At 43.2% G+C, this 27871-nt stretch overlaps 2 protein-coding genes across 2 annotated transcripts; both read right to left on the reverse strand.

The window, feature by feature from the left end:
• Positions 1–2139: 2139 nt before the first annotated feature.
• Positions 2140–13967, reverse strand: marchf9 (membrane-associated ring finger (C3HC4) 9). Its single transcript, XM_070969108.1, has 4 exons — positions 12101–13967; positions 5703–5858; positions 4001–4193; positions 2140–3468 (listed from the first exon to the last, which is right to left on the reverse strand). The coding sequence occupies exons 1-4, from the start codon at positions 12431–12433 to the stop codon at positions 3137–3139; spliced, it is 1014 nt and encodes a 337-aa protein (XP_070825209.1). The 5' UTR covers positions 12434–13967; the 3' UTR covers positions 2140–3136.
• A 7541-nt stretch (positions 13968–21508) lies between these two features.
• tspan31 (tetraspanin 31) lies at positions 21509–27871 on the reverse strand. The gene is made up of 6 exons (XM_070969109.1): positions 27680–27871; positions 25117–25284; positions 24891–24971; positions 24645–24785; positions 24149–24259; positions 21509–23343 (listed from the first exon to the last, which is right to left on the reverse strand). The coding sequence occupies exons 1-6, from the start codon at positions 27740–27742 to the stop codon at positions 23269–23271; spliced, it is 639 nt and encodes a 212-aa protein (XP_070825210.1). The 5' UTR covers positions 27743–27871; the 3' UTR covers positions 21509–23268.

Genomic DNA, 27871 nt, shown 5'->3' on the forward strand with positions numbered 1-27871 from the left:
ACTCAGAAAGAAGAACTTTATCCTGATGTACATTAACGTCAAGTTACATGTTTTGTGTAAATATGAGGTTTTTGTCTTTTGTCTTATTTTTCCTTTCAAAATAAAAGTCTCAGACTATAAATCAGAGTCAGCTTTGTTGGCCAAGTGTGTGAACACATGCACGGAATCTGACTCCGGTTTTAAGTTGCTCTCAATGTGTTTGTATCTGGGCCGTTTATACACGTAAATATACACACATATACACATATAAATATAGTTTTTATAAGTGAAAATACTCAGCACTTTATCAGAGTTTATCAGATTATAGTTTTGAAGGATTTCATTTTGACCCATCATCTTTGAGGTGTGTTTGCACAGTGACAGTGTAGGATTACTAGTGTTTGATTACTGATGAAGTCATTCTATCTTTATTTTATTTTAGTCTTTATCATTTAATATTCATCTGTATTCATCTCATCTCCTGCTCTCTCAGCTATCATGAAATGCTTAATAAAAATAAGAAACAATCTAAGCAGGAGTCATAATAACGATGCAGTTAAACACTGAATCAGTGCGGCAGCAGATCTTAGATTAGAGCTGAAATGATCAGTTGATTAATTGATCAGCTGATTGAAAGAAAATCTGACAGTTTTGATGATCAGGTGACAATCATGTCATGATTGTTCTAGAAAAAATGGCAAAATTTGCTGTCTTTGATGCTCTCTGTCATAAATGACTGTAAATAAAGTAAATGTAGTGAAACATCATTTGATCTGTCGTTGGACAAAACAAGACATTTGAAGACGTCTCATTGGAGACAGGGATGGATATCTTTTGACATTTCATGGAAGAAACGATTAACTGACAACATCGTCTGCAGATTAATTGATAATAAAAATAACTGTCAGTTGTGGCCTTATTCCAAGTCCCCCTCGAGACATAACCCACCCCTCAGAAATGTAAGAAATAAAGTCCCTGAAATGTTCAAATGATTCAGAATTGTCACATTCATCACCTGTTTAAGCATATTTTCTGTAATTTTCTAGATACTCTGCCAGGAATAAAATTCAGACATGTAATTATTTATTATATTTTTTTGTTATAATTTTTACTTAAAGTATTTGGAATCATCCTTTAACACAATGTGTTAAAAGCATGCAACTCCACTTAAAACCCTCAAGTCACAGAGAAAATAACAAAAAGGATATGACCTCTCAGGTGTTACTATTAAAGGCTACTACACAACCATATTTACTTTAATTCCAAGTCCAGATACATATCTGTCATATCTATCATACGCGGCTGTTATCAAACATCGTTTCCCTCTGCGGTCAGAAAGCAGAGAAAGATATTCAGTGAAAAAATATATAACGAAAGACCCAGAAATCCCTCCTGCTGCAGGCACCTGAACGCCCTCTAGCAGCAGAAAAGTGTGTTTTGTGTTTATGTCCCTCAGAGAAATGAGACGGTTTCATTTGGAAGTGAGTGGGTGCAGAGAGCAGGAGCAGCCACTGGGGGGCGACAGATACTGGCAGGTTTCCACCAAGGAGGCGTTTTCACACGGACACACCTCCACGGTCAGGGTTTGGAAATAAACACCAACACAAAGCAAATGCAGGATTTTACCACGTCTGAGTCCAGTTCTGCTCCTCAGTTTGTGACTGCAGATCATGTCAGTGGCAAATCTGTCATCATCCTTTCATTATCAAGTGATTTTCTACTGTATATATCCAGCTGATTCTACATTTCTGTATTTATTTTCTTTGTGTCACTTCATCCTATGAGTTAGCACATTTTTTTTCATTACAGCTGCAACTAATGATTACACACACACACACACACACACACACACACACACACACACACACACACACACACACACACAAAGTTCAGCTGTCTAAGAAATAAAACAGAGAAAAGCAGCTTCAAACGACTCAATTATCAAAATAGTTCCCAATTAATCTGTTCTGTGAATCGACCAATTGATTGACTGACTGTTCGTTGCAGCTCCATTGTGATCAAATTACCTCTATTAGGAATTCATTTCACCTGAGAGAGAGTTTCAGTCAGTTTAAACAAGTTCATTAAAAAAACTACAGCATTTACACCAGAAGAGAGAATGACGCACCTGCCTTCAGGTGAGGGAAAGAAGAGACTGAGTGAGACTGAGGAGTAAGAGATCATCAGATCCCCGTTTTTAATCCAATAGTTTACTTATTATCAAATCTGAATCAGCACACAGCAGCAACAATCTGTATTTTAGCTGAAATAGCTGTAACACACTGCCATTTGTCACGATGACAAAATGTTGGTGCAATGAAATCAGATGTTTTTAAAGTGTTTATTTTGGCAAGCACCATTCGAAATAGAGCAAATTTGTCATGTGCTTATGTTTATGTGATGAAGAATAAAATTATATACCCATGCAAAATTCCCTGTGAAATGTACATACGTATCTTTATTGCAGAAAGGTTAAGTGTCACTGAAATCTTATTGTTTCTTTTTTCTTTCTTTCTTTCTTTTCTTTTTTTTTTTCCTCTTAATGACTTATTGTTCAGCTGTCGCCCCTGTTCTCCCCTCGTGTTTGTTAGCTTCAGTTTTCGGTCTGTTTACCAGCATCGGTTAGCTTGTAGAAAGTTTTATGATAATTATACATAGTTGTCTGGAAATGCTTGGCATGTATGGAGTTACATGATTTCCTCTAAAATCATACATCCGTACAAAATCAAAGTGAGTAAAAAAAAAAAAAAAAAAAAAAAAAAATCCCAAAAAACAATAGATACAAATCAAACCAAGAGGATCAAATCAAAGAAAATGTCTCTGTGCATCCTGATATTGAACTGGAAAAAACGTCTCATCATCTTGGATTAGGTTATAAAGCCTGTTTACACCCCCACCCCCCACCCCCCCTCGCATTTCATGTTTGATGTCTTTTAATGCTTTTTCGTCCTTATTTTCATCAGTTCTTTAATTATTGAAAAGGAGCATCTGGCTTCCTTTTGTTGTACGAAACACGAGGAGGAATCCTCGAGTGCGCCTCGCAGGCTCCTGGTCGCCTTGCATGAGTCTTATTTAATATCAGGTCCACGAGTCCGTCCTCTCATTTACATCCGGACACAAAGACGAGGTCTATCCCATCGCGCGTGCCTCGAACGCCTCATACGGTGGTGACCCTCATCACCACCTCCCGGTTGGCGGCGGCGCTGATCCGTGGGTCGTTGGGCCGCAGTTGGCTCAGGATGTGCAAGATGGTGTATCCACAGTGGTGGTTCAGAATAGTTCTTAACCTCCTGCTCTGTCGCCCGCCGCTGCTGCTGGCCAGACCGTGGGGGTTACCGCGAGAGCCGCGAGCCCCCGTCTTGCTGCTCGAGCTCACCGGGTCGCCCAAGTCCTTTGATTTCTCATAGTTCAGAACTTTCCACTGCTGATTGACAGCCTGCCATCGTTTGAAGATTCGATACACCGACGACCCCTCGTGGATGATGAGGCCTGGGCACAGAGAAGAGGAAGAAGAGGAAGAAGCAGCAGGGTGAAGGCCAATGAATTCCCACCACTTTACATAAGATATAATGCTAAAAGGCTTCATAGGTGGGAAGGCTCCATCGCGCCTGTGCATGAGAATAGACAGTTGGCAATAATGGCAGTGCAGATATCTGCTGCCATCTGTTCTCAGCGCTGTCTTACACGAGCAACTCACAATTACACAAGAACAGTCAACCAGGTCCTCCTGGAAAACACAATCTCTTGTTCTGTGCGACACCGTCAACATTTGCTTTGCCTTTAGTGTGTTTGTCATCTCCTACCTATGCACCATCTGCTTCTTCAGTTTGTTTAATTTTGTATGACCTCAACAACCAACAGAATGTGAACTGAATACATGTTTTTTACTCTGTCCTTGCATAATACAACCTATGTTTAGTAATATAACTTTGTGTTGTTGTTGCAGAGCACATCCTGCTTTCTTTGCTTTGTGCTCTGTCGCCTAAACCTTAAATCACATGTTTTCACTTTCCACCTTTACCTATGCAGACGATGTCCATGAAGCCGTACATGCCGTAGCAGATTTGGAAGAGCAGGTCCTGACGCTGCCACTTGGCCGAGGGGCTGAGGGAGGACCAGATGAGCCAGGAGATGCTGGCGATGAGGAAAAGGGAACCCAGGATGATGGCAGCTATCTGCACCTTCTCGATCACTGTCAGAGAGATGGCCTGCCACTGCAGAGGAGGAAAACATGTGAATCTGTGCTGGAAGACATCTCACATCCTTTACTTAAGTACCAATACATCATTGTATTCACTTTCTATGCATTCTTCTTCATCTTTATCACATTTTAAACTGTCCATACTCTACACGCAGGGTATCCTCTTTTAGCAGTTATAGATCTGATTCATCACTTTGTTAATTTACCACGGCATAAAGCTGTCAGTGATGCAAAATACAAAGAAAAATGGCACAGCTGCCTGTAAAAATGCACAAATTTTCAGTGCTAATTGCTCAAAATATTCTCACACAACAGTTCAAGGTTGTAAAGAATATTGATTCACTATTTATGCAAACAAAAAGGGCAGAAAAATGGAAGAAATATAAGTACAATACAGTCTATTTGCATATAAAGTGATTTTATCACAACTGGTTTTTGTGCCTTTTCACTGAAAGTCTATGCGGCCTGTACATCACTGAAAACCATCCATTCATTTTCTATGCTGCTTATCCCTTTCGGGGTCGCAGGGGGGCCGGAGCCTATCTCGGCTGTCGATGGGCGGGAGAGCCTGTCAATGGCTGCGGAGAACCCACGCATGCACGGGAAGAACATGCAAACTTCACACAGAAAGGCCCGACCCAGGAATTGAACTGGCGACCTTCTTGCTGTGAGGCACACGCACTACCTGCTGCGCCACCGTGCAGCTCCACTGAGAACCACTGAAAGTATAAATAATCACAGGTAGTTTGGCAAAGCTAGTTATAACCACTTTAGACTAAGACTACTCCGAAATAACGTAGCATAAAATGGAAACACTAAACTTGAAGTACCTCAAAATTGAGTACTTGAATAAACATACTTAGTTAGAGAAATCTCGATCAATACACACTTTGACCACTATGTCAGACAAAGGCACACTTAAACGTGGCATCCTCTCGGTCGGATGTGAGCCATTGGCCGCCTGTGAAACGCGGGGCAGAAGGACAGTGACGCAGAGGGAAAATGTGTCAGCACAATATGGCAAACAGTCCTCGCACCACAGTGACGGCCCGAGATTTGTTCCAGCGAGGAGAGCGGAGTGTGATGCAGCAGCGTTTGCATGTTGTATATGTTATCATGAAATGTCTCTGTCAGCGTGCAATAAGATCTCCCAGCCTGATTCACTCATGCATTTTAAACGACCACACCTGACAGAGCATGACAGCGTTTGTGTTCACCTGCGCGTCAGGAAGGGCTTTAAATATTCACATTCTGTCTGCGTCTTGTTTATGTGATGCTCATCCCTGAATCAAGAAGAGCGTCAGACCCGGTTTGTAAGGAAACTGATCAGGAGGCTGAGCCAGACCGAGCTGATCTGAGCCACGCTGTGGAAGCTGAATGTGTCCCACTCATGTGAACGGCCACAGAATCAGTGCTGCTTTCAGGCCAAATCCCAAAGCCAGAGGGGATGTGAAGCCTTGTTGTGTTTAAGACCTGCTGAGACGGGCTGGCGTGTTCGTGCTGCGGACTCCCTTCAGGTTACCTGCAGAGGGTTCTTGGTGCTGATGGCCAGGACCTGGTACTTGAAGTAGCAGAGCTCGCAGCTCCAGGAGCCCCTCTCGCTGATCCAGCGGATGAGGCAGGGCTGATGGGTGCAGCGCACTGAGCCGTCACAGCGGCAGGGGCTCAACAGCTCACCCTGCAGGACACACGAGGAAAAACACAAGATGAATTCATTTTTCTATGAGTGAAGTACATGAACCTGCAGGTAAGAGTACACACAGTTTATGCTTAACACTGCTTTAAGGTCAAGAGATTCTGTTTGTTCTAGATGCAAATTATCAAGGTTGAACCTCATGTTCCACTCTCTGTATTGTCCCCTTTAGCTCCCCCCCCCCCAAATATTCAAACAGGACTGAACTGGTGTGCAGTGTTTTTAAAGATTCGACAGGTTAGAGGATAATTAGTGAGCTTTCGAGCTGCTTTCTGTGCAGATTTTGTAACTGTTGGACAGAGCCAGGCTAGCCAGTCTTTATGCTAAGCTAAGTGAGTGTTTCTGAGGACCCCCGGTCATTTTCATAGTGCGTCTTTAGGATCTAATCCACTGTCTCTTCAGCACAACACCAGCATCTGTGTTCTCCACATCTGGGATAACGTTCATCATCTAACATCTGTTTGGTGTGAAGGCTTAAATTTTGATGGCGTGTTTTGTATCAGATGTCTGCAGAGGTCTTGCTTCACTCAGTGAAAAGCAAACAAGTCCTGCACGTCCAAGCTCACATCACGCCTGAATGAAAGATCTGGGGAAGAATCCGCATGAACTGTTGGTGAATCGAAGTCTGTTGGTGAAGGCGACACCAGCGGGGAGCGGTGGGGCCTCAAGGGTACGCAGGTGAAGGTGAGATGAGCTGGCTCTGAGGTAAATCGCCAAACAAACATACGTCTCTGTCCGATAACCCAAAGACGATATCACACACACACTGACCGTCAGCTGGGTGTGTGAGTTCACTTCAGTGGTGTCACATTCAAGAGCTGCAAAAAGCTTCAAACACCTCTCTGGTTCCTGTCTGTTAGTTATGAAGCTGCAGGCAGGAGACAGTTAGCTTAGCTTAGCATAAAGACTGAAAGCGGGGGGAAACAGTTAGCCTAGCTCAGTCCAAAGGGAACAAAACTAAAAGGCTCTCTGAAGCTCACGTATGAACATCTGACCGTACATCTCGTTTCTTTGACAAAGCTCCAGGAAGTCACTGTGTCTGTTTTTGTTTTTGTTTTTTTTAATACAAAGCCAGGCTAGCTGTTACCCGCTGTTTAGCCTTTATGCTAAACCAAGCTAAGCTAACCATCTCCTGCCTGTAGCTTCACATTTAACCAACAGCTATGACTTTGTAGCGCAGGACCAGGCTCAGTTGATGGCGTAATGGTGTAAGTGCATGCACACATGATTAAAAAAAGGATTTGTATTGTATTTGTAATTTGTGTTGAATTTGCTTGTATTTCTTTGCAGTGACTTCAAAAATCAAGTGTAATAGAAACAGCAGATTAAACTCAAACGAAATTTCAGCTCCATTTTCTCAATTTTGTGTCCAATTTTCTAAACATATTAACATGAGAGCTCATTGAAATCTCTCATTTACAAATGGTGACTCAGACATGAATCAGAATCAGTTTATAGTAACTTGCCAGTTTATAGTAACTAATCAATACAGGTTTTATGCACCAGAGAGCTGCGCCGACACAAACAATGCTTCACGTTTTCTTTCCGGTCTGTCTGCACTCTGTCGCTCCCCCATCTGGCTCGCCTGACCTTCCCACTTACAATAAAAGACTTCAAGTGTCCCACCGCATGAAAGATCGGCTTTGGCAGATGAGCCACATGCCACTCATAAACTTTAAAATAACTCGCCCGCTGACATTATAAAGATAACACAGAGAAGGTCAGAATTATATGAGAAACTAAATAAAATCCAAATGAACGCAAACATTTCTAAAATGTCAAGCTGCCGCGCGCGCGTGTGTGTATGTGTGTGTGTGTTATGAGGAAACATTTTCAGGCTTGTATGTGAAAGTTATGATCAACCAGAGCAAGATAAAAACCTTTAAAAAGCTGTGATCATGACTTTAAAGCATCCTCTGGAACAGACGCGTTTCACGGCCGATCATTTAGTCTAAATTTAAGTAATAAAATGAATTCATATTTAAAAACTCTTGTTATTTGAGTAGCGTTTCCTGAATCCATCTCAAAATAAGGTTCAAGATTCAAACTTTAGTTGGACTTTTGTCTGATGTTCACACATCACAGGACGAACATGAGGAGTTCAGTTGCAGGAAACCAAACTGAAGGTGTGAAAGTTGTTAAAGACTGAACACATAAACACATTTAGATGGAAACTTTGCATCTCCAGAACAACATTCAGGGCATCAGCCTTGTTTTGAGCTCGATGCAGTAAAAACGTTTTGTGAAAATGAGGTCAGTGTTCTCAATGCAAAGAGACCCATCGAGGAAAAACGTGAGTTGATGATGGGTTAAAAATGATTTTAAGAAAGCTGAGTTTTACAGTTATACAGCCCTGATTCCAAAAAAAGTCTAAACGCTGTGTAAACATGAAGGAAAACTGAATGAGATCATTTTACTGAACTGAGAACAGCACAAAGACAATACGTTTAATGTTTGAGCTCATCCGCTTCATTGAGTTCTGTAAATATCTGATTAATCTGAATCTGATGCAGCGACACGTCTCACAGACTGGGAAAGATGTGGAACGCTCCAAAAACACCTGTTTGGATCGTCCCGCAGGTAAACAGGTGCATTGATAGCATCATGCTTGGGTATGAGAGGGGCGTCCTGGAAAGGCTCAGTCGTTTAGGAGCGAGGATGGAGTGAGGTTCACCACTTTGTGAACACATGATTGGATGAAGGAGATTACTGCATGGGCGCTCAGTTGCAGATGATTGCATTCTGTTTCTGCTTTATACAACGTCCCAGCTTCTCTGGAATCAGGGTCGTACTTTAATATTGAAGATCTTGAGGGGAAAACACAAAGCTCTGAAATGTATTTAACTGAGTCAACTCTGAGTGAATCCAACTGCAATTAACTAAATAAAGATGGAAGGAAACCACAGTTTTTCTCATCTTGTTGTGTGTGCAGTGCGTCTTTTCCATCCTCAGCTTCTCCCTTTCGAGAGTCAGCCCCTGTACCTGAAGGCAACACACCGAGTATAAAACAAAATGAGACACGAAAGGTCGCGTCTGGACAAGCAGAGCACACTCAAATAAAACTGGAACACGTGGAGTTATACTGTGTTGATAGCAAAGCAACATCACACTATAAATTAACCTACTTTTGCCATTTTAAAGGATAAGGCTGGAGGTTTTCTATACTGTTGTTATTGTCAACAAACCATATGAAAAGACCAAAAGGAACCATCGTGGTTCCTACTGATGACATTCATCTTTAAAAACAGCTCACAGATATATAGTTTCATTTTAAAAAGGCTAAATAATTTGCTAACACAGCTGGTCACTGTCGTTTTCAGCAAACATTACTCAAACGTGCATTTATTGGGGACTATTTTCAGCTGCGGATTAATACACATTCAGTGCTCTGGTGAGTATTTCCAGCAGCAGGATGGTGAATGTGGGACTGAATAAAAATAAAGCTCATTGCATTGAAGGAACAGGTCAACCAGAGCGACCATGTGGCTCTTTAATGTTTTGACTCTTTCCAAGAAAACCGACAGCACGAGTCGTTTCAGCAAATTCCCCCAAAAATACGACAAGCTACGTTGAAGTAACGAAGCCCTCTAGTGGCCGTAGTAATTATGACATGAGCAAAACAAGAAGTTAGGCGTTTTCAGGAAGCAACAAAGGCCACCGCAGGTCACTGGGACTTTAACGTTTCCTACTGACAGTCAACGCTGGTTGAACGAAGGATGCGAACCCTAACCGAGTCATTTCTGTGCCTAAACCCAACCAAACCGTCACCGTCGTGCTGTTACATCAGCAAACTGATTCATTTTTCAGCAGTGAGTCATGACGGTTTTTGAAGGCACAGACAAATGATTCAAAGTGACATCCGATCATAAAACACTTCCACGTGTCGCTCCGGAGGCCACGAGCGAATATTTTGTCTTTTAATTCTGAAGATTCGTGTTTTTGCTCATTTTTGAACAACACTGGAGCTCTGTGGCGCAGACACACACACACACACACACACACACACACACACACACACACACACACACACACACACACACACACAGCCCTCATCAGTCGGATCAGTTCGTGGTTGGTTTTGGTCGTACATGAGATTTGTTGACAGTAAGAAAAACACTTATCTTAGGACAGTAACAGGCACCTTTTGCAGCGAACAGAAAGGCCGCTCACCGCACACGCACACGCCCTTCCTGCCCGGCCGATCTGGCGTGGGTTTGTCCCTCGCAGCCACTTCACAGAGCACAGAGGTGTTAATTTGGCGTGTCACTTCTATGACTAAGGAAACGGTGTTCCTCCTCAGCTGTAACCTTTAGACAAAGACTCCGGTGTGGAAGTGCCCCCTGAGCTGCAGACTGTGTGTCACTGTGGAAACACGCTGCTGGGCACCACGAGTGAAAAGGGCAGGCAGGGGTGATCGCCACCACCACCTCCTCCACCGCCGCCACCCCTCTTCGCTCCAACATGCATGCATTTCCATGCAATCCAGCGTGGCCGGCCCCTCCAGCAGGCTCTGGCACGACTCCTGTGAATCCAGACAGCGCTAAGTGGAATCAGTGGCCCAGCTACTGTACCGTGGCACACACTGACGCCTTTGACAGACAGCTAATAAGGATTCATTCTCAATGCAGCCCACAGAGCAAGGTGATTATGTCTGCAGGTAATTGGCCCGCTGACAGCGACATGATCCCGGCCCCTGTTGTGACCTGCTTGAATAATGAAATAACAATAAAATGGCAAACGTGTGCTCCCCCCGCCCCGCACCCGAGGAGGTATGAGGCACGTTACCTTTGCACTGACTAGAAAACTGAGTGCTATGGAGGCAAAAAGAAGCTAATATCAGCGTGTGGAGCCGATGTAGTAGTGTGGGTTTTCCCTCAGTGCTTTGTTTGCTTGCTCTTTGTCTGTAGCTGAGAGAGGCAGCTCAGAGCCATGTTGCACGATGAGTCACCTTGCCGGACAGCCCAAAGCTCAAAACATCAACCTTTTATTAACGGAAGATGTTTGAGTGGGCAAAACAGCAACCCGGGCTTGATCCCTGTCTGTAACGTCACATGACTTCATATCCAAAACAAGCCTGAACTCATTTATACTCCTGCGGCTCTCCAGTTTACTATGTCTCACAATAGAGACTCCGAGGCAGATGTCATAAATTAGCACATGGGCTGTAATGACACTATACGCCTATCTTAGGGAAGTGACTAAATGGTAATATCCATCTGTGCTCCTGCAGGATTTACAGTGTTCCTAATTATCTCAGACTTCAGGACTACCTGCTGAGCCAGGCGGCACAGGTTTCTGCACATCTGGTGAGATCAACATTTGGCCACAGACCAAAGAGATGCATTACTTATTGTTTCCTTTGGACTCCGCAAAAAAAATAATAATGAGACAACAGAAGTAAAAAATGGATGACGAATCCATTAAACTTGTCGTCACAGTCAACAGCGTTGTCAGCGATCGTCACCGGATCAATAGTTGATCATCCTGTTCTGTGACACATGCAGACGGGGGACAGTTGATTTACATTTACAAAATGATTGTGACTCATGCATATTCAGTCCCTCTCACTCTATTTGTCATCCTGCAGACCTAATTGGCTAACTTTCTTTGTTGCTATGCTGGCCGGATTTCAGATGTGTGGGAACTGCTGCCTCCCCACCACTGATTAGCTTAGCTATGAAAACAGTGTTATTTAGATAACCAGATCACTGTGCAGTCATCTTTTTAGAAAACAAAGGGACAATATTTGCCTCTAAATTGAGGGCGAAGAACAGAAGGTGTCCCATCCTGGCAAATTTATGATTTTGGGGCATATAAATAAAACTGATTAGACTATTTTCGCCTGATTACAAGCCAGCCTTCATCCCAGATTGTATTTTTTTGTTCAAAGAAGGTGGTTGAGGGGGAGGTGGGTGGGAGAAAGAGAGAGAGGGAGATGTAGGACAGGATGGTTGTAGTGCTCCACTGAATCAGAGACCCTTTGTGATTTGCTGGAGCCTGCTATAAAAATGAAAATGTCAGATTATAATACGGAACCCGGTGTGGTTGTTTAAAAAATCCTGCTGACCTGGAACAATTCATGCATGCTGAAAGCTCCGTGCAGCACATTTAAAACACAGAAATGTGAAACAAACAGCCTGTCTGTCTGTCTGTCTGCCTGCTGCCTGTCTGCCGTCCACACAGGACGTGGCATCAGCATTAGGAACCGTTCTCTGCTGCACGTCTACCTGCTCTGGGCCTTGGAAACAGATCCGGCACTGGGGGGTCCGCAGGCTGCTGGCGGTGCTGGCCAGAGACACGGCGTCCAGGCCCACTTGCAGCTTGGGCTCCTTGTCCTCAAACGCCAGGCTCCGGGGCCGCGGGTCGCTGCCGTAGTACTCCTCCTCATCATCCCGGGAATGGCAGTCGACGAAAGGCGGCCAACCGCAGCCGCCCATCCCCAGACCCCGCATGGTGGTGGACCGTCTATCTGTGTCTGAGCCGGACTGTCTCGAATCGGATCGCATAAACACCAGGACTTTCAGTTCATTAAAAAACATGCGGATCCGATACTTGAACATGTTTGGCTACATACAGAATCCGCCAGACTGGAATAAATAAATGAAATGTTTTTGTCTTTTCTCCCCTCCTCTTATTATTATTATTGTTATTATTATTATTATTTATACATCCGATGTGTTCATTTTCATTGTAGTATGCTCAATTATACCACAACCAGCCTATTAATTGGATATCCAGAGGAATAAAGGCTCTCGCCCCACTGATGGCATGTGTGTCTAAGCCAATGCGGATGAAAGATTTTCCCTTTCAGCTGGCCGACACACTCTTTCAATATTCATTACTCAAACAACTCTGCAAACGCCGTCTAGATGCATCTCCCACCGCACCCCAGAAAACATCACAACTTGGAGGCTTTCTCTCATTTCCACGGTCCATTTTCTTCTTTCTTCGGATGCACTGGGCTTGCAGCTAAAAAAAAACAGAAAAGAAAAAAATAGCCTACATGTTTTTGCTACCCAAAGCAGAAGACTGCGAGAGAGTGGACGAGAGGAGGAGAGAGCAGCGCGGAGCAGGGAGACGGGAGCTGGGATGTAAAACACAACGACATGCCATCCGCACAGTCACATCTGGGACTCTTGTCAAGAATCATAATCCAAAAAAAAAAAAAAAAAAAGCCAAAAAAGGTGCGGAAGATGAAATGTGATTAGAATAAGTCTATTTCTTTGTTGTTATTATTGTCCCTCAGTGTAGCATCCCAGGCGTCAGATCATGGTCCATCTTTTTTCTCCTCCTCTCTCTATTTCATCTCCTTTTTGTGAAGCCTCCGGTTGATCCGCGGACAATCCTCACCATTCACCCCGACAATCCGCGTCGAGATCGCGCGCACAATCCTCACCATTTGCATATTTTATTTTATTTTTTCCTTTTCAGGAGCCTAGCTGGAAACACGGCAGCACAAAAACACCCGAAAGCCCCATGTCTCCCGTCCTCGCTCGATGTCCATCAGCATTTCGTCGCGAGCCAAAATACGGTGCGCTGAAATGTCAAAGGGAGGCGGAATAATAGAGACACCCTGCGATTTTCCTCATCACAGAGGAACACGGGGAAGACGCGCGGACATGTCTTCGCATCCGAGAGCAATTACACAGCAGTTATGGCATTGATTATTGGATCAGATAGATGGTGGTGATGATACTGCTGGCGCTGATTTTCCTCCTCGAAATGGTCGGCTTGGAGATTGAACCAACGCAGCAGCTACTTCCGGAACAGGAAGGAGAAGAAGAAGAAGAAGAAGAAGAGAAGAGAAGAAAAAAAGCTGACTGTCATCCTGTAAACAAGCCGCTGTTTTTCTCCTGTCGTCCGTCCGCGGAGCTGGCTGACGCGCCTCTCCCCGTGCTCCCGGCCGCTGGGCAGGGAAGGAGCTGTGGCTGCTTGTTATTGACCAGCCGCCGCTGTCCAGGGTGCTGATCTGCCGCTGCTGACGTGCGCGCGGCGGCCACATGCACAGGGAGCCCGCGAAGTACGAACTGGACCTCCCTGCTAATGAGTGTGAGCGCGCGCGTGTGTGCGTGCACGCGCGGTGTATTTATGGTTATGGTTAGGGTGAGTCTCCTGGAAATGAGTGGAGGTCTGTGTAGGGCGGATAAAAATGACGGAAACACGACTTTTTGTACGTGTGTGAGCGCGTGCGTGTGTGGATGCATGCACGACTGATGTTATGCAGACTGAGGATGGGGTTACGGGTTAGGTGAGGTCAGGTTAGGGTCAGGAATAGGCAGATAGTGGTTATGGTTAGGGTTTGGGTGTTAGGGTAAGGCTCAAGGAAATGAATGCAAGTCTGTGTAATGTCCCCACAAGTGATAACAACACAACGTGTGTGTGTGTGTGTGTGTGTGTGTGTGTGTGTGTGTGTGTGTGTGTGTGTGTGTGTGTGTGTGTGTGTGTGTGTGTGTGTGTGTGTGTAAAAATCACTCAGATCCTTTGCTGTAGTAAAAACAGCAGTACAACAATGTAAAAATACTCGATTATGAGCGCACGCTCAGTTGCCAGTTTATTAGGTACGCCCATCCAAACCTTATCCTGCAATAAAGTTCAAGCTTCTTGCGATCACACTCGGAGCCTTGCTTGGTCCTGATGAGGCACCTGCCTACACTCCTCACCTGTGGGAACCTGAGGGCCTCTGATGGGGGTTTGTTGGTCGGTCTTCACTCCGGATTCAAGACAAACAGAGACTTCCAGGTCGTAGCTCCTGTCTCCTGTTGGACTTCAGATCTGCGGACATCTTCTTGTTTAGACATGCTTTTGTTTAGTTTCTGGTTTCTTTGTATTCTGTTTACATTCTTTGCTTTCCGTCTGCATGTCATTGTCTTTTGTTTGTCAGTTATTCTGAAGCACTTCGTGACGTCTGCTCTTGAGAGGTTCTGTGTGCGTAAATAAACTCACTATTTACCAAATCTGGCAACACTTCATGACACAGCCCACGATTTACAGTGCAATTGTGTTGACTGGATTATGTAACATTAAGATACTTACCCCTTCATACTGCCACTTAAAGGTAAGTGCAGAGGAAGACATGAAGACTGTGGGGAACAAGGGAGTAACAACTGGCCATTTTAGAGGGAAGGAGACTACTAATTATACTCTGTTTATTTTTCTAAATACTGGATACCCCACAGTTTTGATGGCATATTATGACTGTGCATAATTGCTTCACATTTTGCAGTCTATCAGTGTTTTCAACACCATTTTCCCACTTTTGTTTCCCACAGTTTCATATCCTGTGTCAAGCATTTACAAAAATATATAAAGTATTGATTTTAGGTACTTTGTTGGTACCTGATTCATCCAACGAATTTACACTGTAAATAGTGGCCTGTATTATAACGTGTTACCATAAATCCAACCTTCATGACATTTGTAACGATGTTTGGTGCTGAGTCATCTGTACGGTTGTTTTGGAGGACGTAGCCTGATGTGCTTTCTTTTCACTGACAGGCGTTTCTATTATTTTGTCCACCTCATTTATGTCAGTAGGCTGCATAACAGAAACAACTCTCTGTTTCATGCAAAACAGCTTAGCAGCAACACAAACTACATCCTCCAGAAAACGTTTCAACAAAAACTGAACCTTAGAAACTTGAATTTATTGACTGACAGACTACATTAGTTTTAGTGAGGGGTACCTAATAAAGTGGCAACTGAGTCCAAGTCCTGAATTCATTATCAGAGCTTACTTACTTAAAAGGAGCAAAAGTAAAAGTATTTAGATGGTTGAAGTGTTAACAACTCACAGAGGCCTCATTTAAAAAGTGCTTTATTTGTAAGGTTGGGAACCACCACGATAAGCTTTATAGGCTCATACGGGTGGTGGAGAAAAAAGAAGTACATGTCCCTTTAAACTGTGATAGAACAGAAAGTAACAATAAAATGGAAATACTCAAGTAAAGTGCAAGGACTTCAACACTGCACTTCAGAAGAGGTACTTAGTTACTTTCCCTCTCGCTCAATAAGAATACTTTCCAGCCCCCACCTCTTTATGTTTGGGATGCTTTTCACCACCTTTTCAACCCTCGATCACATCACTGCATCTGCAGGACCCCCATCAGGATCTTAGATACGCTGAGGTTATGGTTTAAGCCCCTCCAGAGCAATTTGATTATTCATGCTATTTATTCAGTTAATGGTCTGTTTTTATTTTCTGTGAACTTTATTTTCCAGAATGAAGGTCTAAATGCTTCTCTGCCAGGACAGAAAGTCTGGAGGAGAGAGGGTCTTTGACGCAGGACTTTTCATTTTAAAAACTTAAACTGTAGCACAGTAATAATACAGTAATAAAAGAATACCTCTTCCACCACTGCTGGTATTATATTGGTATCAGCAGAGACCCTGAGGTGAGGTACCCGCGGGCTGGATCGGGGAAGCCCTTGTCTTCCAGCCATTACTCAAGCCACTATGCTGGGACCAATAACGTTTGCTGTAAGACAGGCGGCAGTGCAGCCAAAAACTAATACAGAAACTTCAGCACACGCTCCTCGAGCATCACGCCGTCAGGTTCTGAAGCAGCAAATGAAGTCGTAAACAGCAGAGGAGGAAACAGAATCAATGTCGTTTATCAGGGTGCAGAGACAAGGTAATTAGGGAAGCATCAGAGGCACAGGTGCAGAGGTCACTTAAATCTGCAGCCGGAGCTGCCTTATTACCCTCCCTCCCCCTCCCTCGCTGTCTCTCTCCCTCTTCCTCTCTGTCTCTCTCCCTCTTCCTCTCTGTCTCTCTCCCTCTTCCTCGCTGTCTCTCTCCCTCTTCCTCGCTGTCTCTCTCCCTCTTCCTCTCTGTCTCTCTCCCTCTTCCTCGCTGTCTCTCTCTCTTTCTCACACTCTGCATTCTCCTCCATAGCAACACTTCCCACAAAATCCCCTGTCACATTGATCTTGATTGATTTTTCACACTCTGCTTGTTCCAGATATGGATTTATTTTAAGCATAACACTTGATTTGAGATGCAGTGCCATGCATTGGCCATCATGCATCATCCCCTTATATATACATATATATGTATGCCACACTGCACTGTATGTACAGAGAGCGCTCAGATGCTTGTAATGATGTTTATGGACTTTTGACCATCACACCAGCCGGGAAACACACGCCTATCCTGCTCACATTGTTCTTATGCAAAGTGGTGACAATTAATGACATAAAAAACAAACAAAATTTGTTTATCTTCCAAGCCTCACACACATGATTTGACCAACATGCATTAGCATAAACTAAGAAGCTGCTCTGCATGTGTAGGTAATGTATGATTACATGACGGTACGTGTGTGTGTGTGTGTGTGTGTGTGTGTGTGTGTGGGAGGGTTATTTTATGATGATTGTGTGTGGGGGGAGGGTTTGGTGGTAAATGCTAATGAGGTGATCGTTTTAAAAAGTCTCTAATGTAATGGCGTCTGTATCCAAAAGACTGAACGTCCTGCTTTTTTCCAGGATTTATAAGATGAAGATTTCATGTCTGCTCACCGGGAAGTCACATTTATGTTTAATGTTCTGTAAACCTGAATTCCTCACCTCATCCTCTGCCTTTCTCTTCTGTTTTCACCCTCCATTTATTTTACCATTTTCTTCATTTTCCTCATCATCTATGGCGCCGGTTCCCTGTTTGAAGGCCGACAGCGCCATCAGTGAGCTGAAATGCTGCTCGTCATCAGCAGCCGTCACGTTCTTAATGTGTTCTTTAGGATGAATTGAAAACACGTCATTATTGAACAGGACAAACTGTAGAAAAAAGGATAATGTTACAATAATTATCTCACGTTAGAATTGAATCGTCAGTGGGTCATGGGGTCATGTCAGAGTGGCAGAATCTGGACATTTCATACATTTCTGTTTTACTTTTAGCTATTTCAATTGTTTATCTGTAACTGAAGAATGTATTATTAACGATTAGTAACTATTAAGTAACAGTTAAAGATAAAATTTTAGCTAGCTATGTACATTACTTTTAACTCTATTTTAATTCTTTTTTTACTTAATGTCAAGTGTTTATCCATTTTTTAGCTAACCGTTTCAAACTGTTGAGACATTGTTTTCATTTCATTGTATCCATTACTAAACTGAACTTTTTTATTTATACTTACTATCTATTTAAAGTCCCCCTCCACTCAAAACCATGCTTTTCTTTTTGTTCCTGCAGTTGAATGTTTGAGCTTCACTGTGCAGAGTGACGTATGTGCAGTTTGACGGCTGTTTTCACCTTCATCTGCTTTAAGTGGAAAGTTTCTCTGTGAAAATCCAGGTTTAGAGCAGCGCTCCTGGTTCAGTGTTCAGCTTACAGTGAAGGGTGACGTGGAAACCTGAACACTGAGATCTGACATGTCAGTGAAGTATGAGATGTTAAACGCTTGAAATGACACATATCTGCACAGTCAGAGATGAGGAGCATTGATTATTCTAAGAACATAAATGTGGAAAGAACACATCAGAAACACATTATTAGCCAAAGTGACAGTGCTATTTGATCTGTTTATCCAATACTTTAAGCGAATTATTTGAACTGTTCATAAATTACCTTTAACGGTAATCATGTACTCATACTTTTAGTTAACCATTTCAACATTTCTGTTTATTTGTTCATAAATATTCATTTTAATAGACTCTCAGTGTCTACTTAGAGCGTGATAACCCAGCTGTCTGCACTCAGCCGGTCATAGCTGGAATCCTATTATACATAAAGATCAATCTCACCCCATTTTGTCATACTATTTGTGTTTATTTTCTTCTTTCAATTAAATCTCAGTATAAATGGTTATTTTGCATCATGAACTAGTAGGAATATTCATAAAGAGACCAAACTTCATTAACACTCCTTACTGCTCCATCTGATAGGAGATCCACAAGAGGCAAAGTCTGCCGCTAATTTTAACCATTCAGCAGCACAAGGCTTTTCTGTCTCTTCCTATGACAGAAAACAGTCCTTCACACAGTAACAGAGCCTGCTGGTGCACGTCCAGGTGACAGGAGAGACTACCAAAAACAGTTTTAATGTACGTATGAGCATGTGAGTGTTGTTCCAAACTAGTCACACAGTATGAAAACATGAAGCTCAGGATGCTCGAATGCTCAGATGAAGTCTCCACAGAACCTGCACTGCCCTCTCATCTGCAGACTAACATGCATCCCTGCTCTGTTTCATTATCGACAGGCCATATTGACCCATTTGTCTCCCAGCACTGATGAGAATGATTTGCCTTCCTGTTTGTCCTCCCAGAGCTGTGAGAAGAATCCAGATCCAGATCCAGACCCATTAAGACCTCCTCAGTGATCCTGTCCAGTCCCGTTCCCCCTGTCAGAGGAGACTCCCACTGTCGATGTAGGATGCATCTGGATATACCGATGATTTCCTGTTTCCATTTGAGACCTCTTCTGCTGGTGAGTGACAGTAGATGTGCACATTTTCTGAATTCATTAACATCCTGTGGGCTGGATCCGCCATTGGACGACTGGCTGGACTGACTTCCTATAGTCCAAGAGGAAAATAATGTACAGATAAGATTTTGGGGTGTTCTGCCCCTTTGATCATCTCACGACCCCACAGATTTACCTTGTGACCCTTTGGAGGGGGCTCAACCCTGAGGTTGGGAACCACTGCATATAAAGTAGTTAAAAGGAGCTCCAACAGAAAAACACTATTAATGCATTGATGCATCAGTATTAACCATCTATTCACATAGTAATAATAATACATCAGGCACAGTGACCATCATTCTTCTACATTTACTTTACGAACATAATACTTCTGTACTTTTACTTAAGATTTTAAATGTCTACTTTTAATTGACAACTTTCAAATTGTTGCATCGTTATGTTTACATACATAAAGGGTCTGAATACTTCTTCCACCTTTGCCTAATTTCTCTGAACTTATGTGTAGTTTTCTCCGCACACAAGTTGTTGCTTGAAAAATGATGGAATAAATCTGCAGTTTGTGCTAAAAATGCAATAATTATCCACATTCACTGACATCATTCCTGAATATACTCTTGAATTTCATTTCTGGAACTTGATAATTCAGGATGAGTTATTTATTATTGAAGACATTCAAGCCTAAAGCTGAATTTTCAGCTTTAAGATACACAAAATAATTCAGTACCACTACAGAACTGACAGGACATGTCAACCCTTTGACGACTGACTATACCTCCACATGGCTCCACCAATAATTCCCAGTATTTATGCTAATATTTATGACCAATTTATGTTTTGTCCAGTTTATTTTTGTATTTGTTTTGACCATTTTTTTGTGTTACGATAGGTGTTTGTTTTTCCTTGTTCAATTCTTAAAATACAAGATCCTCTATGCCAACATAGTAATGTATGTAACATAAACTATCCAAGTAGCCTTTAAGTGCAAGACTTTTACTTCTAATGGAGTATTTTAACAGCATTATATTTGCACTTTTACTTGAGTGAAAAATCTGAATTTCTTTCACCACTGGAAATAAGACTATTATAAGAAGGCACTTCTTGGTCCCTGCTGATCTGGATTCTGCCTTATCCTGCCCCATGCTGAAAAGCTATATATATAATTAGTTCTGCCTATAGGACGAGCCTTTGTGAAGTCCATTCATCATAGCGCTGTGATATAATGGACCAAATGTTTTAAGATCCTGCCTTCGTGCGCTTGCAGAGTCCATGCTATATCTGTAAGAGGACAGATGGCCGTCGCTGTTGGTGCGATTCTCCACAGCTTCTCCAAGCTAATACACCCGGCATATGGACATGCATCACAGGGTGGGGACTGGCATCGGGCCCTCAGGAGAGCACGCTGACAGGATAGGGGATGCGATATGTGGTGCACTTTCCAAAATGCTGGTCTCCAGCCACCGGAAACACTCAAGACCCAAAGCCCTTACCAGGCACATTTCACTTACATAAATGTTCCCGCGTCTCAGGAAAATGAACCCGCAGGTGCTCCCTGGCAGGGTGTACCAACACCAGGGATTAGGTCACGCCTTCCTTGAAGTGGGGGGTGCTGGGGATGGTGACAGCCTGCCATGGGCCATTAGGACGAGGGCAGAGCAGCAGTTTATCCTCATTTAGGACAACCTTGGTTGAAAGGTATCAGGATAATTTCCTTGTGCGCTGTCTCTGCTCCCCTATCAGAGTGTACTTGAGCTCTCCTTCTGCTCTCCTCTCACTGCCCCCCCAGCACACCCCCACCCCTACATTACTGGACCCATCCCAGCCGAAGGGATTAGTGGCCTTCTGAAGGAGAATCGCAGGGAATCAAAACCTACTGCTCGAGTGAATTAATTTTACAGCTGCCATGTTGATGCTATCCACCTTCAACTCGCAATCAATCTGTGTAACAGTCACTGAAAAGCCGTCACTGTGTGTGAATTCCTTGCTTGTCGTTGAGGCATTTGCCCATTTCAGAGCAGGCTGGAACAACAGTCAATGGTGGAGAAAGGAATGGCAGCTGCAGACTCTGTACTGCCATCATGTGGCAGAAGCTGTGACATCTTTTGTGTCATCACTCCTAAACTCTGACCTCCTCTCTGATGTCACCAAGCTTCAATCTGACCCCAGTGACAGCATCAGGACACCTGGAAACACACACTGAAACGATCACAAAAGGGAAACAGTTTCCAATCCGAGGTTTTATTATTTGGAAAATTAAGTCTCAAAAATTCAAGATACATTTGAAGAACAAGTGCACACAGATTCAAAGTGATGTATAATATATGGCATAACAATGCTTAAGATCTGTCAAAATGTTTGTTTACACCAGCGAGAACTCCAAAACAGCAGCAGGAAATCCGCATCAGCCACATCGACAGGTTCAAGTAAGACATGTAATTACAGTTTGTGTTAGTCCTTTAAGTTAAAAGCAATTCAAAAGAGAAAACAATCTTAAAGAGAGAATTAATGAGGAGTGTTCTACCAACAGGAAATCCAACAGTGAGCTCAGCATTAAAGCTACAACACAACGTTAGCCTAATGTGCATCATCAAACTTAACTTAAATAGATCCTGAACATATTAAACAACTTTTTACAAAGCATTTAACACTGATGAACGAAAAGAGCTGATGGCAACAGAGAACAACAAAACAATTAGAGAAAAGCATAATTCTTGCAAAATACTTTAAAAAAAAAGAAAAAAAGATTTGCAACCAAGAGCACATTTTCACAATTAACACCATAAAAACAAAAATTGGGTTCGCAATAAGCAGTTTTGGTCAAATTTACCCAATTATTTCAAATCAAACACTTCTTAATTTTTTACATTTGTGGTTTTTTCCAGTTACAGAGGAGGTAAAGATACGTACCTGAATCCACTTATCTACTACCAGAATCTACACTAAGCAACATCACTGTGGGACACAAAGGAACATAGCAAATACAGGAAGGGTGGATTATTGTGGCCTTCACAGACCTCGAACACGCAGGCAAACCTCCCAACTAGAGGGGCAACTACATGGCAAAGCCATCGAGAATGATTTCTAAAAGATTATGTACAACATCAAAGCTGCAGTCCATTGGCATCCTAACATCTCTGACTGTTTAAAGTTAATTGGCTCAGTTACAGTTCATAAATATTTGAACCCGATTGACTAGCAACTACGTTACCTAAAGTCTATCCTTTCTGACTAATCCTGTTCAATCCCGGCATCAGTGGCGCCCGTGCGACTGGAAAGAAAAACATTTACATACAATTCAAAAACTACTTTACAACACATGTCCAGATACAGACCAGCTTCTTTTCTCCTCTGCGGACTCTGAGAACAAACTCATCACACTGGACATGTGTGGGCACACAGTTCTACACATCACCGATAGCACTGACCAGAGGAATATACTTGATGTTAAGTGGCGGCACTACATTAGAGACAAGAGGAAAACTTCAAGGTGCATACAAGTTATTTGCTGAACACGGCACAGTCATTTGGTTGGTGTGAGGAATGGAGTGAAAGAGGCTGTTTGTCTGTGCAGGCGTAGGACACATGCAGAGATGTCTCATCGCTTGGACACTAGCAGGCCTCAACCAGGAAATCTGGTACTCAAATCAAGGCTGGGTCGCGATACCAACACTTGTTGGTATTACAAGTTATCCTTTCATGCATAAGTATCCAGGTCTTCCAGCTTGAGCTCTGGCAAACTTTCTGAACAGGTGACGGGTGGTTGTAGTTTCTCAGTCTCAGGTGGAGGTGTGTGTTTTGTTTGTCAGTGTTTGTCAGGTGCTACGTGTGCTCGTCCGTTCTGTGCTGTGCTGTGCTGCTGTGGTTGGTGGTGCGCTGTATTATATGCCTGAGTGTCTGCCTCTAGATGTGCATGATTCTATGTGTACCAGTGTGTCTGAAACTGCGTCTGCAGCGCTGCTCTGCGTAGGTGGGACAGACTATAGGAAAGCACTTGGGTTTGCACGTGGATCCTTCTGGTTCCTGTAGCGCACGGCGAGCCACACTCCCAGGATCTGTTGAAGACATTAAAAAAAAAGAGATGAAGCCTGCTCACACCTGAAAAGGCAAAATTCAGCTGCATGTCATGGCGAGATATGTGGCGCTGGAAGCTTTGTGACACAATGACGACCTGCACGACTCACTGGTGAGCTAACTGCTAACACGCCACCCAGCACTCTGCTGTTTATTCCCCCGAGGCAATTTGCTCTCATTTTGTACATCATCTCATTCAGAGTCACCAAACTCTGTCGCCAACGGGACAATCAGTTCACAGTTTCAACCATCGACTCCCATCTCATAACTGTCATAAACATCCATCGTGTCTGTACTCTGGCAGAATGCATTGTGCCGCAGTTAATAAGCTACAATAGCTTCCTCCATTTTTGACTCTGTCTTCCTTCTGAGGTCCAAACTCTCACGACAGTTTGCTATTAGTTAACAGCACAAATTTGTGTGCCAAAGTTCACCAAAGTTGAACTTGACCAAAAAGTTTGCGTGGATTTACTTCATCCCTGAGAGCAAACCCACCGACTGGAGCAGCTCCATTAGAATTAACTGATCATTTAATCATCATTCCCATTTTAAATGCTGGTGTGTTCGGGCCTTTAGGAGGAACAATCAAACCTTGTGATTACTGGATGTTTTCCTCAACAATAACCTCACACAACTGCATGCATTCATTTGGCCAAACACAGCAATCAGTCCAGTTAATGTGGAACGTTAAACTCAACTCAGTGTCCGTCTCCTGTCCCTCAGAGACTTATTGACGGGATGGTTAATGAGCGGATGTTTAGCAGATGTTTGGGCCTGGACACTCACCTCCGTGAAGCTGAAGAAGAGTCCGACGCCCCCGAGGATCTTCAGAGCCTCTGTTGCGTGATTCAACATCATATCCCCGCAGGTGAAACAGGAACCGTTCTTTTTGCACGACTGGAGTGGAAGGCACAAAAAAAGAAGACAAGGCCTTTAGTCTTCAGCTGGATGAGTCAACGGTTTGTGAACTAATCCAGTATTAGCTACCAAAATCTATTCTGAGCACTACAGGAAGGCCTACTTTTCACTGATTCTGTTTAAGGGAAATGCTTATATCACATTTTCTCAGAGGGAGATATTGTGTAACTGGATGTACGCTATGAAGTATTTATCCACGACGCCAGTGAAGATTTTATTGACAGCTATTTACAGACCGTATATAATCATAATGAAACAGAAACAAAACAGATTCAGCTCAAGTCGGCACCTCTGCGGCTGATTTTCCACTAGGAAATTTTTCCTGATGGATGTAATGATGAAATCTGCCATATGTAAGACTTACGGCGTTGCAGTTCTGCAAGTCCTGGTCAAACTGTACCCGACTGGCGGTGACGTTCAGCAGCCCGCAGCAGTTCAGCTGAGTCTCCAAGTCTGTCTTGGTCTTGTTTTCCAACATTCCCCAAGCAGAGTTCAAAAGCGTCTCCTGGAAAAGGAAAATAAGACAAATAAAATGAAGCAAATGTCACAAATGCATTTATTGACACAGACAAAGGATTTTGGTATTAAGAGACAAACTAAAAGTGCTCACCTGCTGTGTGCGGTTCATTGCCAGACAGGAACAGGAAACTCCAAATTGGAAGAGGAAAACGATAAAAAGAATGACCATGTACTGGAAGCAAGAGGTCAAAGAAATAGCACTGCAAAACATCACACAACAACAACAACAACACATTTTCAAACCGCTGCAGCCACTGTGTCACACTTCACTGCAACTGATGCGATTATCATCTGTGAATGACAAGGGCAAAGGATACGAAGAAAAGCATGACTTGGTGGTGGTGCATTGCTCCGATGAGACCCACGATGGCGATGAGCAGCAGGAAGACGCCCACCGCGATGACTCCTCCGATGATGTGGATGCTCGACACCAAGCCGAACCCCTTCCCCCATGCTGCTACTCCAATCAGCAGCAGCCCGACCAGCTGAAGGGAGCGGAGGGAAGGAAGTTAACCAGAGTCAGCTGAGGCAGCGTGCGTCTGATGGACGTGAGCTGTCACATGGTCACAGCACCGACTTGTGATTACCACAAGCACCAGCTCTCCTATAAATGTTTGTTAGGTCTTTGGGAGCTCTGCGGTGATTCGAGTCAAAGTGTTTGTCAAATAAATAATGCAAACAGACAGAACCAGGCTGATGAAAAGCTAGAGTTTAACGCCACAAACCCTCCAAGGGTCATAAGACCGCTGGCCTCGAGACAACGCTCCCTGTTTTGATCATCTGAAACAAATTAAAAACACTGAGTTTATTGTTGTATTTCTTCAGCTGATTACTTTTAACAGAATGTAAACACTAACTGCAAAATATGAATTACAAAAGAATCTGTTTAAATGTATCAGCAATCATTTCAGAGACAGATTAGCAGGTAACTCCATCTGTGTTGCCAACATTGGTCTCACCTGTAACATCAGCAGCTGGAAATAATTACCCCTTTAACTACGATGGGAACTGACAACACATGACAGAACTCACACATGCACTGTCACATCTGTGATGGGAGCTTAATCTTTTTTGTCTTTATATGTCTTCTTGCACTGCTGCCACCGTCCTGACTCTACAAAGCAACGACAGCGTCAGTCTGATGACAGTTTCAGTGACTCAGCTGTCAAAATGATGGGTGTTCATGTTCCAAAGGTTTCTGATTGGGTGGAACTGGTTCAGCCTTACTGTCCCAGTGTGTCAACAGCAGGCAAACTATGCAGTTACAGGTTTACTCCCATGTATTTCACAATGTGTACACCTTACAAAGAACTAAGGCAGCAGGCAAGAGTGAGTAAGACAAACAGGAGGCTCAAGATTCAATACTTGATTTTAAAAAATTGTTGACATCTTAGCCGTGTCTAACCCAAAATGTGGGTACATAATGGCCTCTAAAATTATGAGGAACGCTTCAAATATGACACACAGAGGCGTTCGCTATTCAGCTCACTACTTAACTGCAATGCAGCAATGCAGTATGACAACAACTATATTCATGGTATTTCCAGATACTGTGTGAGCCAAAAATCCTTGACGAAGTATTATATCACAATATTACGGCTGCAACTAACATTTATTTCCATGACGGATAAAATGCTCACTGTCATTTCCCACAACCCCAGATGACATCTTCAATTTGATATGTATTGTCTGTCAAACTCAGATTTGAGAAGCTGGGATTATCAGGCTGGCTTAAAAAGTGACTTAAGCAATAAATAAATTATAAAGCAGTTGATGATTTAGTTTCAATCGGCTATCAACTTCGGTCCAGCTCTACACAGTATAAACAGCCAGGACAGATACAAAGACATGACAGATCAGTCAGGCATTTATGTAATGTTCCCCGCTGGCACACATCAACCAACAATACAAGAAACATGGTGGAGGAGGGGAAAACAACATTTACCAACAGAGTAAACACACAATAACACTAATGACTAGAGGGACAGACTGAAACCACAGGAACAGCTGTATGATATGATGCATTGAACACAATGTTACTCAGTTTAACTACTTGTTTTTATGTTGACTCAGGTCCTTTTCGAGGCTGTACTTAGTGCTGAACAGGTTGGAAGGTGATATAGGAGCAAAGCTAAGATAAGATAGTACTTAGTTAAGATAATACAAATCTATACAGCGCTACAAATCTCAGCTTTAACATTTACCACGCAGTCTTCTCCCCCAGGCAGCGTCCACAGTGTTTAACTTAAGAAAGGTAATTTTACTACAGGACTGTTGCACTGGATTTCATTTGCCCAGCGAACAGGAGGTTTCTGATCTCACGCTAACAGCTGCTCACGGTGAGTTTCTGCTAGCTGAGCTAAAGCCCAAGTGTTGACTATCACAACTCACATGATTGCCACACAGAAACACCCAAACACATGAGCTCATTATATCTTGTTGTGACAAAGGACTGATAAGACAGCGGAGGATGTGGGAGATAAACTATTCAAGCGTGTCCATTTCACAGTTTAGGTCAGCCGGCCTCCAGCTAACGGCAGCTTCCTTTAACATCATGGCGTTGGCTAGCTTAACGGGCTGCGAGGTTAAATTAGCTAAAAAGCTAAGCATACTACAATCTACATTTCTGACTAGTTAGCTAACGTACACTACAAATATCTAACTCTTAAATATGTAATAAACAGAACTGAGTCCATACCAATAATCTTCTGGCAAGTGAAAACGGAGGCGTGGGAAGCAAAAGGCGAAATCATAAACGTTAATAATGTACGCTGAAGCTGAATTAGCAGCCAACATTACGCCAGTTCATTCAGAAGCTAGTTAGCCTAAGCTAACGTAGCTAGCTCAAACTTAGCATGATGATCCATTTTGTTCACTCACCATATAAACCACGTTCAGGGAACAAAGCGCATTTTTGGAACAGGTGAAACCGCCACAGACCATATTCGAAAGACCTCTATCGGTTGAGTCAGGCGACTGAATGGGGCTTTAAAAAATCAGTATTGTCTGGCTCTCCGGGACGCTTCTGTCTGGACACAAATGTTTTTGGTCAGCAGAGAGGGCGTATCCGGT

This window comes from Chaetodon trifascialis, chromosome 8, assembly GCF_039877785.1.
Source record: "Chaetodon trifascialis isolate fChaTrf1 chromosome 8, fChaTrf1.hap1, whole genome shotgun sequence".
NCBI classification, from domain to species: Eukaryota; Metazoa; Chordata; class Actinopteri; order Chaetodontiformes; family Chaetodontidae; genus Chaetodon; species Chaetodon trifascialis.

Excerpts from the sequence above, each read along its gene's own strand:
- marchf9 (XM_070969108.1), bottom strand. The coding sequence starts at position 12,433 with ATGTTCAAGTATCGGATCCGCATGTTTTTTAATGAACTGAAAGTCCTG. Across the intron at positions 5,859-12,100 it reads GTTTCCAAGGCCCAGAGCAG|GGTGAGCTGTTGAGCCCCTG; the intron begins GTAGACGTGCAG and ends TGTGTCCTGCAG. Across the intron at positions 3,469-4,000 it reads CATGGACATCGTCTGCATAG|GCCTCATCATCCACGAGGGG; the intron begins GTAAAGGTGGAA and ends CTCTGTGCCCAG.
- tspan31 (XM_070969109.1), bottom strand. The coding sequence starts at position 27,742 with ATGGTCTGTGGCGGTTTCACCTGTTCCAAAAATGCGCTTTGTTCCCTG. Across the intron at positions 24,786-24,890 it reads CAATGAACCGCACACAGCAG|GAGACGCTTTTGAACTCTGC; the intron begins GTGAGCACTTTT and ends TTCCTTTTCCAG. Across the intron at positions 24,260-24,644 it reads ACTTGCAGAACTGCAACGCC|TCGTGCAAAAAGAACGGTTC; the intron begins GTAAGTCTTACA and ends CTTCCACTCCAG.